General features: G+C 34.1%; 1 protein-coding gene across 2 annotated transcripts; it reads right to left on the bottom strand.

The window, feature by feature from the left end:
* Nucleotides 1–911: 911 nt before the first annotated feature.
* On the bottom strand, nucleotides 912–9336 carry LOC306882810 (adhesion G-protein coupled receptor G5). 2 transcript variants are annotated; one of them, XM_079437718.1, is made up of 13 exons: nucleotides 9259–9336; nucleotides 8862–8998; nucleotides 5446–5608; nucleotides 5226–5358; nucleotides 4933–5049; nucleotides 4695–4817; nucleotides 4569–4608; nucleotides 4194–4294; nucleotides 3958–4076; nucleotides 3534–3802; nucleotides 2672–2780; nucleotides 2302–2579; nucleotides 912–2165 (listed from the first exon to the last, which is right to left on the bottom strand). In XM_079437718.1, exons 1-13 carry the CDS (start codon nucleotides 9276–9278, stop codon nucleotides 2059–2061), a joined length of 1716 nt encoding a protein of 571 aa, XP_079293844.1. In that variant the 5' UTR covers nucleotides 9279–9336; the 3' UTR covers nucleotides 912–2058. The 2 variants fall into 2 exon arrangements, with proteins under 2 accessions (XP_079293844.1, XP_079293845.1); XM_079437719.1 differs by having other exon boundaries at nucleotides 8862–8986.
* Nucleotides 9337–13005: the final 3669 nt, after the last annotated feature.

The raw sequence follows: 13005 nt of genomic DNA, 5'->3' as shown, positions 1-13005 counted from the left end.
GTTATCTTTATTTGATAATATTCTTGATGGTTTAGTCGGTAAGGTAACACTTTCTACTTCCTAACAGTAGTGAGGCAACCGTGCAATCTCTATGACAATCTCTATGATCTGATTTAAAGGGAAACATTTTCATTTTCAAACAATGATTTCGAAGTCAACATTCGACAATGTAAATAGATGTGGTTCCCTTTACCAGCCACTAGATGGCACTGAAGACGCATTTAATTCATTATTGCCATCGTGCATGCAGTGTTCCACTAATATGTTTCACTTTTTAGTGCTGAATTTATTCTAACCTTCTAGGGTGCAAAATTTGATTCTACCTTTGGGGAAAAACAACAACAAGGAAAATTATTTAACAAAAGTTAAAGATTTTAGTCTTATTTTTAAGTTAAAGAAAAAAAAAAAAAAAAAAAGGAAACATAAATTAAACAAATTCCATTATTCAGAGTAGTTTTGTTGGGATATGTAGCAAAAAGTGTTACAGTGTTTGCTTTGTAACTTCAATGAAGAAATTGAATAACATCTCTGTCATGATTGTTTGCATGTTGGTGTTTTGACATTTAAATATCTCTTGAGGCTGCTCATTTTCCTTACACGCAAATATTCTGAACTAAAAGTTTTACATCAGCATACTAACCTACTGTGGAGATCAAAATTAGAGAACAATCTATAAATACTTGATTTTTTTCTGAAATAATTTGAATCTTCATCAATCAAAATTTGAAGGAATATTAGCAAGTGGGTATACTACTGTTCTACTAACATGTTTGACAAAATAACCAAGGCATTTCAAACAAAACCTTAATTTTGTGGAAAACACAGAGATCAAAATTACAGAACAAACCACTGTAGCAAGAAACAACACTGTTTTGGTGACAAAAGATGACAAAACATGAAGGGGTCTGAATACTTTCTAAATGCATTTTATGTTAAGTTTAATGGTACAAAGCAACTTTAATTGCATCGAGGGGTATACATTTAATCAGTTGATGCATTTGCTGGAATCAAACCCATGTTGTTACCATGACTAGTGCCATGCTGTACTGTTTGAACTACAGGAACGCTAGTTAAAATGTACCGGCAATATTTTTGTGCTGCTAATGGACTCAACAGACCCACACATGAACTCAGAATTTTAGACTTGGCTTTATTGCTAAATGTTATTAAATGTATAGCAATGTATTACAATTTAACTTCTAAATGAAACTCTCAATGAAACATACAATTTAAATAAATGTACAGTATAGGGGAAAAAAAAAATATGTTACCCACTACTCATTACCCATTATGTCTTCTTATTTACTATGAATTGTACAAAGGAAATACTTAGCACTGTGCATCTGTACGGCAAATATAGTGAAACCTCTCTAAAGTTCAAGATTGAAATGTTATTTTGCCCCCAATATATTTTATATTATATACACAAAACAGTTTACACATTGTATTCTGCAGAAGAAAGTAAATCACAGATTGAGAACAAGTAGTATCTGAAATCGCCCCCAATACCCTCATTCACTATTCCCAACATTAGTCCACTTCAGTGAGAAAATGAAAACAAGTATTGAACTCAGACAGTGACGTTGCATCCGAATCTGTAGTATATGGACATTTTATTTTGGGTTAGGGTTAACTTGAATTTGCAAGTCTTCCAGTGTTATTCACTTCCAGTTATTTTGCCCCTACAAAAACAGTTTGTTGTGTTGCTTGATATTGCAATCTGGTATTTTGATATAGTATTTTAATTCACTACCATAATCATAAACACACTGGTTAAAGTGCAAATAGGTGTACCGTTTACTGCACTTATTCTTCTTTCCCTATAGCGGCTAATTAATCACATATTCAAAGAAAACAGCTTACTTGCACATTGCAAAATAAGGTGGATAAGGGTGTTGAGGTGATTTCGGACATTGTTTTGCCTCTAGAGGCACCATATGGGGAAAAAAGAGAGATTGTTTTTAAATAAATAATAATTTTAAAACTATTTATTGAGAACAATGGTTTGTAGTCATAAATCTGTTCAACTCATCATGAGCCTGGTCATTTTGCTTCCTTTTATTTTTCAATAGTGAAGGTGTCCACAGTGGATAAAGACTTGGTATGAGCTGCTTTCTGTTTTTCTGGCCTTGCTGTCCGACACATCCACAGAAAGATAGAAAAGCCTGTCAACAATAAAGATGATTGACAAACTGTATTATATTATATTATTAGAAAGCATTTATATTGTACAGCATTATGTCTTCAGGCATATTTTCCCTCTTTACCTCCACTGTGGTTCGGTGATTAGAGTAAACCTACCTTGCATTGTGTTTGAAATGCAGAATATGTAGAGTATCGGGTAGCTGGTATATCCAGAGCAAAGAAAAACCAAACCCCATGATGTACCCAGCAGACACATGAGGCCCAGCACTGTGCTGGCATCCTTCACTGGTATTTTCTTGTGCTTGTTGTCCACTTTCTTTAGCTTAAAGATCTGTCTGGACACTGTGATTAGAACTATTGTGTTGAACAGGAATACGATGGTGAAGTAGGAAAGGTTCACACCATACAGGATGAGAGGCTCTGTGATCCAGCAACTGTGCAACATATAATAAACAATGCTGAAAGCTAAAGAAGAGCTAAAAGCAAGGTAAAAATGAAAATGTTAACTTATAATATGAGGACTCACACTGGATTTGTGGCTTTCGAATTTGATAAGGTCACGTTTTTGGTGCCATAGAATGGACGGGTGGATTGCTGAACTGACAGCAAACTTCCTACAAGAACAGCAGGAACTCCTGTCAAGAGGAAAGCAAATCTACAGGATGATTAAATCTACACTTTAGTCATCATTTCTTAATGTCTCTAATATTATCGCATTGTGACTGTTTTTGTTTTGTAGGCTATGCATCAGAGTCATAAGGCAAGTTCGGACCTTTATTATGAAATCGAGATGTACTGTACATGTAAAATCATACAAAGTTAGTTTGCATGCAAAGAGTTCAAAAGATGACATTCATACTATGTGTCATTTAAAAGAAATAAAAGCCGAATCTCCATTCATGATGCATCATAACACAAACTAACAGATGTCTGGTTGCTTGCATGTTCTTTACATGTTTTTTAACAAAATAGTACTGAAATATAAATGAAATACTGCAATACTGTCTATATTGTTACTGAATATGATGTCTGCTTCGTAAATACTGTGAATAGTATGGAAATACACGGTGTTCATTGGAGTCTGGACTTTCTGGAGGTCATCTAGTGGAAAAGTTTAGAACTACACTAAAAAACTTAATAAAAATTAATTATCTGCGATATCATATCACCCTCCAATTTGGAACTCACAAGTTTAGATATGACTTTGATTTTGTAGCAGTTCTCTATGGCAGATTATTTCTGCATTGAAAAAAAGTTACATACAATAGGATTTTAGCGCATTGCACTTGAACCCCTTAATATGTTGAAAGCACTGACTCCATTTACTTATGAGTTGTTCTATGAGTCTGTTTTTGTAATGCTACTGTACAGTTAGTCTTGATTCTCACCCCATCCGATCAGGGACAGCTTGACCATGTAGTATTTGATGTAAATGTTGAAGACTCTGGCCAGAAGAAGGTAGAGGTGCAAGGCTTCAATAGCCATCCAGGTGAAAGAACACAGCAGGCTGTAGTGTATCGTCACAGCAATAAACACACACACTTCTTTCACTGTCAGTGTAGCGGCCCACTCGCTGAGCATGAAGCTCATGTTGAGGAGAAACAGAGCGCCGCTCAAAGACACGTGAATGCTGCTGGACACTTCTGCTCTTGCATTACTGTGAAACACATGTACTGTATGAATTTTACAATTTTTGCCACCCATACATGCTTTGATAAATTTATGTGCACACTTTTGGGATCAGTGTAAAGAATAATGTGAATGAAAGTGCTGATTATACACAAAGTTATATAAAAACAGGAGGAACAGCACCTGTTGAAAATGAACGACAAGATAGAGAAAGCAGAAAAGACCGCAGACAGACTGCAGCCTACGTAGCTGATGTACGACAAGATTTCCCATTGCTGACTGTCAACGTTATTCACCTCTACCTATTCAGAGTGTAGGAGAGACAGAGGGAATGTGGCAGTGGAGGAGAGAATTAAATTAAACAATATCAGCTACCTTACATGTTTAGTAATGGCCTGAATAAATGGCTCAGTACTCACTAGAAGCACAGCAAAAGCGGTCATGTGGTCACAGGAGCAGTCCACAACAGTATCACTGATCTGAGTGGTGTTACAGCCATCCGTTTTCCAGGTGCTGTTTCCTACATATTCCATATTATGAATACATTTTAGTCCAAAAAAAAAACAAAACAAAAAATGAAAATTTCAGCCTCTGTGTGCAATGACCTTTAGTCTTGAGCAATATGTCAGTAAAAATGTTAATAGGTTTTAACTATACTTAAATGAATGTGTTTTATATTACTAGGGTCTTCTTTTGTGTTCCACAGAAATAATAACAGCATACAGGTTAAGAACAACATTAATGTGCATAAATGATGAAATGATGAGTGAACTATCACTTTAGTTCCCACCCACCTTTTTCATCATAGTATTGACAGGAATATATGTAGCTTTTCTATGAATATCAACACAAAAACAGAACTAATTATTACACAACATTATTTTTGGACATTTTGAGAACATTTGAAAAGGTATGCTTACGGTCGAGTGATTTGTGTAATTATTCACTGGGAAAAATATTTGAAGTGGACTGGTCAAATTCACAATATCACGTCCAATAACTTCAATCCGTATGACTTCAGACATTATAGAAGCATTTTTTTGCTGTAAATACACAACCACAGACAACATGTAGGTTAATATAATAAAGACTGGAAGGGTTAAGAACAGTTTCAATAGTTTTATAAAACAGTCAGAACAACAAAATGAAAATTTTTACATTAAACTGCTGACTAGAATCGTAAGTAACTATTCCAACTTTCTTCTCAGCCGCAGAGACGTTTTGGAAAGGCTCCACTGGGATCAATGTCTGTACCGTCCGGGTTTTATTAGACACCTTAAAATGAAAGGTATTAAGTAATTTTACTGTATCATTAACACTCAGAATTGTAATTATATTATATTTATATGATCTTTTTAAACAGTGTCAAAAATTTAAGATGCAAACTGTTTACATGTGTCATCTTAAACAAAATGATATAATCTTTTGGACCTTTGGAAGAAGAGTCTTACTTTTGGAGCGGTGATTGATACAAAACCGTTTTTTAAGTTCATCTCAACCACAGTCAAAGCGATACCCTCAAAATTGTAGTCATCGGAATGATTTTCCATTTCCATAATGCTGTGTATGACTTTTCTCTCTGCACTGCATTATGATGTCATTAATAGGGATACAACCAAATCAAAACAAAATTCATGCAGTTTGTTTAGATCTTAAATGTAAGATACGTACATGTTGTAGGCTTTCAAAGTTGTTTCACTCTGTAGCATTTCAGGGCAGTCCTTTGTAAGACTTGGAACGTTCATAGTTGAACTTTGTTTATTCTTTGAGACACAAACAGCTCTGAAGTTGTCCATTTCTTTGTTACAGATGTTGGATTTATTAGACTCACATGCTGGATTTGGTACAAAAATAAATGGGTAAAAAATGCTGTAAGTAATCAGACACTTTTTGTCTTTTTCTACACGTACCGTGATGGCCAAAAATATCAGCACCCTTGGTAAATATGATCAAAGAAAGCTGTGAAAATTAATCTGCATCGTTTATCCTTTTGATCTTTTATTTAAAAAAAATCACAAAAGTCTAACCTTTCATTGGATAATAAGAACTTAAAATGGTAGGAAATACATGTATCATTATGAAATAAATGTTTTTCTCAAATACACATTGGACACAATTAACGGCACCCTTTTCATTCAATACTTTTTGAAACCTCCATTTGTCAGTTTAACAGCTCTAAATTTTCTCCTATAATGCCTGATGAGGTTAGAGAACACCTGACAAGAGATCAGAGACCATTCCTTCATCCAGAATCACTCCAGAGCCTTTAGATTCACAGCTCCATGACGGTGCTTCTTCTCTTCAGTTCACCTCACTCATTTTCTACAGGGTTCAGGTCAGAGGACTGGAATGGCCAGCAGAAGCTTGGTTTTGTACTCAGTGACCCATTTGTGTGTTGTTTTTGAGGTTTGTGTTTGGATTATTGTCCGGTTGGAAGATCCAAACATGGCACATTATAAGATTTCTATCAGAGTCAGTCACTTATTGATTTTTTATCTGTTGGTATTTGATAGAATCCATGATGCCATGTATCTAAACAAGATGTCCAGGACCTCCAGCAGAAATATAGGCCCACAACATTAAAAATACAGCAGTATATTTCATTGTACACATGGGGTACTTTTTATCCCTGTGTTCACCAAAACCCATCTTGAGTGTTTGCTGCTAAAAAGCTCATTTTTTAGTTTCACCTGACCATAGAAGCCAGTCCCATTTGAAGCTCCAGTCGTGTCTGATAACTGAATATGCCGGAGTTTGTTTTTGGATGAGCTAGAAGAATTTTTCTTGAAACCCTCCCAAACAACATGTGGTGATGTAGGTGCTGTTTGACCATTCATTTTAAGGTTTTCTGACCCCGAGACTCTATTGACTGCAATTCTCTAGTTGTGTTCCTTGGAGAGTCTTTAGCCACTCAAACTCTCCTTCTCACCGTGCATTAGGACGATATAGACACACGTCCTCTTCCAGGCAGTTTCATAACATTTTCTGTTGATTGGAAATTCTTAATTATTACCCTGATGGTGGAAATGGGAATTTTCACTGCTCTAGCTCTTTTCTTAAAGCCACTTCACTAATTTGTTTTTTCTCATTGTGATGGATGATTAAGAGAATTTGTGCTTTGTTTTCCCTCCTATTTATATTTCTGTGAAACAGGACACCATGGCTGGATAATTTCATGTTCATAATCAGGAGTGCTCAAAATTGTGAATATAAATGGGAATATACTTCAGAGATATTTTACTCATAAGAATTTCTAGGGGTGCCAATAATTGTGTCCAATGTGTATTTGAGAAAAACATTTATTTCATAATGATATTTCCCCCATATTAAATTCTTATTATCCAATGAAAGGTTAGATTTTTGTGATTTTTTAAAAAATAAAAGATCAAAAGGATTAATAATGCAGATTAATTTTCACAGCCTTCTTTGATCATATTTACCAAGGGTGCCGATATTTTTGGCCATGACTGTAGGTCTATTTGACATTCTAACTCTTTAATTCACTAATTATTAAATCACAAAGAAAAAAAAAAAAATTTAATATTTATTTCTATTTCTAAAAATGAAAACAGATTAGCTTGAAATGAACAAAATTCAAAATTAGTTTGAACGTGCACTAGCCACAATATTGGAAATAATTAAAATTTTGAATGTTTTTGAAATAAGTGCTCACCAGGGCTTCATTTATTCAATAAACAATGCAGCAATTTTGTAAAATAGTATTACAATGTAACTGTTTTCTATTTAAATATATTTAATGCAATGTATTACTCTGCAAAGCTGAATTTTCAGCATCATTACTCTTGTCTTCAGTGTAACATGATCCTTCAGAAATCATTCTAATATGCTGACTGACTGCTTAACAAATAATAATCAATCATTATTTGTGCTCAGTGATGTATGTTTCTTAATGTTTCTGGCATGTTGTATCTTTGGCAACAATTCTTTTAATCTGATGCTGTCACAACTGGGTTGTTGGAAGCACAAGAAGAAGAAGAAGAAGAAGAAGAAGATAAGGTTCAAAAATCTTTAATAATCCACACTGAAGGTAATCCAAATCAGGAATTCTAACTAAACACAGCCCTAATGTTGACGTGACCGGACAAATGAGAGCTGAGAACACAGCAACTTAAATAGTAAGGCAAACAAGGGTGATTAATGACTAATATCTGAACAGAATGACTAATAATGATCTGTAACCATAGTAACAAAAGAGGAAACTCAAATAAAGGAAATAGGAATGTGATGAAATCTAAAAGTCCATTAAAAAAAGAAACTATATTAAAAACTAGTTATAATAAAAACTTTTTATTTCTCAAACAACCATGTCAGAAGATGTATGTCCATATTTGAGGATAACAATGCCAGGATTCATTGGGCTCAATCTGTGAGAGATTGGCCACGACAGAGTCCTGAGTTTAACCCCATTGAAAGCCTTTGTGATGTGCTGGAGTCCTTCCCAAAAGAAGTTGAAAATGCTAATATTTAATTGGGCCATCTTAAGCTACTGACATGGTTATTTGAGAAATAAAAAGCTATGAACTGCATCCGTGAGGGTTAAAAGTATTGTTGCCAAACATACAGCATGCCATAAACATATTAATCACTGACAAAATGATTCAATCCTTAAATCTTAAGTATTATTCAATTAAGCAGCAAAAACTGTTTTCGAATTATAATAATGACAAATGTTTCTTGAGCATCAAATCAGCATATTAGAACGATTTCTGAAGGATCATATGACACTGAAGACTGGAGTAATGATGCTGCAAATTCAGCTTTATCATCAGAGGAATGAACAACATGTTAAAATATATTAAAACATAAAACAGTTATTTTAAATAGTAAGAATATTTCACAAAATTACTGTTTTATATTTGATCAAATCAATGCAGCCTTGGTGAGCATAAGAGACGTCTTTCAAATATATAAAAAATAATAATTATTCAAAACATTTGATGTATATATGTATACAAAATTGTGGATCATGAACATGCAGACCTAATGCAAATAAATTTCCTCATGGTGATGGGGAAAAATGGTATGTCTCTCAATACTAAGATCTTCTAAGGGTTTCAGAAACTTACAAGTGGACGAGCTATGTGTAGCTGAACCGCTGCCTGACTTTGAAGGAGAGGATTTGTGTTCTGCACCTAGACAATCCCGTCCATAGATCATGATAAGAAGGAGCAGGAGTGTCATATCTTCAGCTCTGTGGAATAAACTAGGATATAGCCATTAAATCAAAAACAAAAAGACAAATCAATTACAACATATTAAATACACAATAAACTGCATATAATACAAAATGTTTAATTTGCTTATTGTTAAAATAATTTATTAAAAACACTCTATAATAAATACAAAAATAAAACATGCCGTAGGCAATTTAGGCCTAAATATATAATCCAAATATAAATGTTTACAATTGTTTTAATAATTTTGTTCAAATATATAACCTATATATAGTCTTTCTTCTCTTACCTTACTCTTTTTCTAGACATCAAGGATGAAGTTGTGACAGCACTAGGAAAACTTTGCAGTTCACACACTGAGAAATGAAGAACTAAACTCAAATTTTGTGGCTTCAGTCACACTCACTGAGCTCTACTGATGACAGAGCACAATGACAAGCCTTTTGTTTTTGTTTTTCACCAATACATCTAACACACATTTACACATACTGTACACAGATGCATATGAAAGGAAAAATCACAATGGCCAGCACAAAAGGGCTGTTTTACTCTTTCAAATGACATTAACTGACATGATGTAATTAAATAATATGATATGATATGATTTGATACGATATGACCACATCCTACTGCTTTTTAAGGGTTAAGTGTATCTTACTGCCACTTTCTGATCATAGTGTAATATTGCACTCATTTTGGTAGTTAGCCAGTTGGGATTATTTTACATCATTACAAACATTTAGTCTTTATCTCAGGTAAACAAAACAGAAAAAATAAAACACTATGGTCAAGCAAAACTTTATATTTGGTGTTATCATGTTTCTTGAAGTACCACAAAATGCTAAAAAAAAATCTCCATAAAAAGAGAATATAACCATGCAATTGTAAAACTTTTTTTTTTTTTGTCTACAAAAAGATTTAAAAAGATGATAACTTCCTTCCAAATACTTGATTTGAATAAATGAGGTCACTGATGGAAAGAGCAAACTGTAATTTGACTAACTGTGGAAAACCTGATAGCACAGCTTTGGAAACTAACAAACAAACAAACATGTAAATAAATATTCAAGAACATTTAACAATACTAAAGTATTTAGAATATGTAGCCAATTTTATTTCACGCTATAGTGTTTAATTATGGAGATAACAATAAACTTGTTATGTGTAACATAAAATAAACACTACTCCAGCTAGGGAAGAAATTATTATTAATAGGGGGCAGTCATGGCCTAATGGTTAGAGAGTCAGACCTGTAACCCAAAGGTCATGGGTTTAAGTCTCGGTGGGGGGAGTGAATGACCACGGCTCTCTTCCACCTTCAATAACCCCCAATCCCGGGTGCTGCAGCAAAAAAATAAATAAAATAAAATTTGCCTGCCCACTGCTCAAGGAATGTGTGTTCACTACTCACTGCTGTGTGTGTGTGTGCACTTGGGTGAAATGCAGAGCACAATTTCTGAGTATGGGTCACCATACTTGGCTACATGTTGCTTCCTTTCCTTCCTTCCTTTACCTAATTATCACTGCTGCACAAAATAAGCATTTAAATAATTTTTTTAATTTATTTACATGATATTCATGTCATTTATAATCATCATTATGGTCCCAAAAAGCCACAAAAAGCCAAAAAAAAAAAAAAATCGTTGTTATCATAACCAAAACAGGATGTTCCATTATTGACACAATATTTTTTGACATTTCACATAAACAAGCACCAACTCATAGCTCACTTTCTCAACATCCAGAGCTGGTTTGGCCCTCTACATCTTGATTTAGTTGTGTAGGCAGGACTTATTTCAAATTTGAATAAATTAAAACTAAAATAAAAAATAAATAAAAAAATAAAATAATTGCAATGAAATTATCACTGAAATATCTGTATACTAAATTGTAACTGATGTTTTATTATTTTATTTAGCAATTAAACAAGATATTATCAATCAAACAATATATTAACAATATTATTCAATATTGTTTTCTCCAATATTACATGAAGTCATTTTAAGGCATTATCATCTGATAGAACACAAGGTTAAACAAAATTATATTTCATTGTAACTTCTGCTTAGTTAAACTACAGAAATTGAAAAACAAATTTGGGAAGATGTTTTTCTCAGTGTCTTCCCATTAACAGTTTTATCTCATCTGTGAGGGTCTTTGTGTGTCTAGATGCTTTTGTTCTACTTCAGTGTGTTTGAATAAAGGGATTTGAAAAGAGCCTTCATTTGTTTGCGTTGACAGATGTTGGAAAGCACTCTAATTTGACAGCTCTAGACACTCTACTACACAGACAATTAAGCTCTTATCTCCGACATTCACTGCAGTCCTTTAATACAGCTGTCTAAAACACAAGGCAGTTCAAATAGACTAAGCTTTTTAGAGGTAGGAGTGAACACAAGACCGTCGCCCTGGTAATGACAGGTCTCAAGAATGCAGACTATGATAGATTTAAGTGTGCAAACTTTAGAAAAATATATGTAAATGATTCAACAGTTAAAAGCATACGTCTCATGCTACATTTAAAAAGGAAGATTTCATGTGAATCAGGTGTTACGTTTTTGCTTAATTAGTTTCTTGTACTTCTTCAAAGTGAATAATAATTCTACAGTTTGTATTAATCTGCCATTAAAACATCCAAAGGGTCAAAACATTAAAATGGTTCAATTATCATTTTAATTATTATCTCTGTAACAGAGCTGACGAGACGTGAGGCAAGCGGATCCAAGTGCAAGCTTTTATTAATAAACAGTCAAATCACAGGCAGGGTCAAACAACAGCAAACGGGTATGGCACGGGCAAGACAAAAGAGTAATCATAGGGCAAGCGTGGGTCTTTGATCGGCGAACAATATCCAGAGGGCTTGACAAGAGGGGCAAACCGAGTAAACGGAAAGACGTAGGGTAAATCCAAGATACACAGGCAGGAATCAGAAAACAAGGCAACACGGAATGACAAGACTAACTAGAACTGGACACTAGACTCAGTAAAGAAGCTGTCACTAGGTGAGTGATAAACGCAGAACATTACATGAGACTAAACAGAAACACAGAATGGCTTGGTAAGGCAGCTAACACTAGGGGAGTGCTATACGCAGAACAATACTCAGCAGAGAGGAAGAGGAAGTCCATGGTTTAAGTAGGGTGTGTGATTGGGTGATCAGCTGTGTAATCAGTGCAATCAGCTGTGTGTGTGTCCTCAGTGCAATGGTTGATGGGAACTGCAGTCCAATGGTGAAGTGCAACAGTAGTGTAGTGCAAGAGTCCATGCGGTGAGCGGGTGACCTCTGGTGGTGAGTGAACGGAAGTTCATGGACCGGATTTGTGACAATCAATTATTACTGTAGTAATTATCAGAAGCAGAGACTACCAAAAAAAAACAAAAAAAAAAAACATACATAAGTTTGTTTAGCTGTACTCAGTAGTTGATGTTGATCTCATTTTCATGATTGAAAAGACAATTATTTGACTAGGCTCTGTGTGTATTATTTTGTTACATGTTGTGCATAACAGAATTAATGTGTTTCAATTAAAAAAAAAGCATGGCCAAATATTTTGGACAAAAATTGAGAATGAACACTCATAATATATGAAAGTGACCTTTAGGCCTCGGTTAAAACTAAAACTAAAATGTGGGCAGATAAATGTGGTTCGGAACATCTTTTACGAATGGACGGACAAATAAATAACATTTCTTTTGATTTTACAATCAGTGATTATCTGGAGGTTCGCTGTTTTGAATAATCCGTCTTCAATTTTTCTAGTTTGTTGTGAGAAACGTTCATATTTTTTAAATTAATTAATTAATAAAGTTGCTTGGAAAACAAAAACTATTTTCATCACTGTCATACCATAACAATACAACCAGCCAGGGTCCATCAGTCTTTGTCCAGATTGAGGGCCTTGTCCTTAAACAAATCATTGTTCTTAGTGCTTTAAAGGTTATAGAGAACTCAATAGATTCAATGTACATTTTCATTTCAAGTTTTAATCTCAAAAAGAGGTTTGCATTTAGAAAATGTACATTTATGGATGTAATA

Source organism: Barbus barbus (genome assembly GCF_936440315.1).
Source record: "Barbus barbus genome assembly, chromosome: 2".
NCBI classification, from domain to species: Eukaryota; Metazoa; Chordata; class Actinopteri; order Cypriniformes; family Cyprinidae; genus Barbus; species Barbus barbus.
Note: the sequence above shows the minus strand (reverse complement) of the source record. Positions and strands in the feature narration are given on the sequence as shown.

Bases quoted from the DNA above. Each gene is read 5' to 3' on its own strand.
- LOC306882810 (XM_079437718.1), bottom strand. From the start codon at position 9,278: ATGTCTAGAAAAAGAGTAAG. The intron at 8,999-9,258 runs GTAAGAGAAGAA...GCTATATCCTAG, and splicing joins ATGTCTAGAAAAAGAGTAAG to TTTATTCCACAGAGCTGAAG. The intron at 2,166-2,301 runs GTAGGTTTACTC...TATTGTTGACAG, and splicing joins CATTTCAAACACAATGCAAG to GCTTTTCTATCTTTCTGTGG.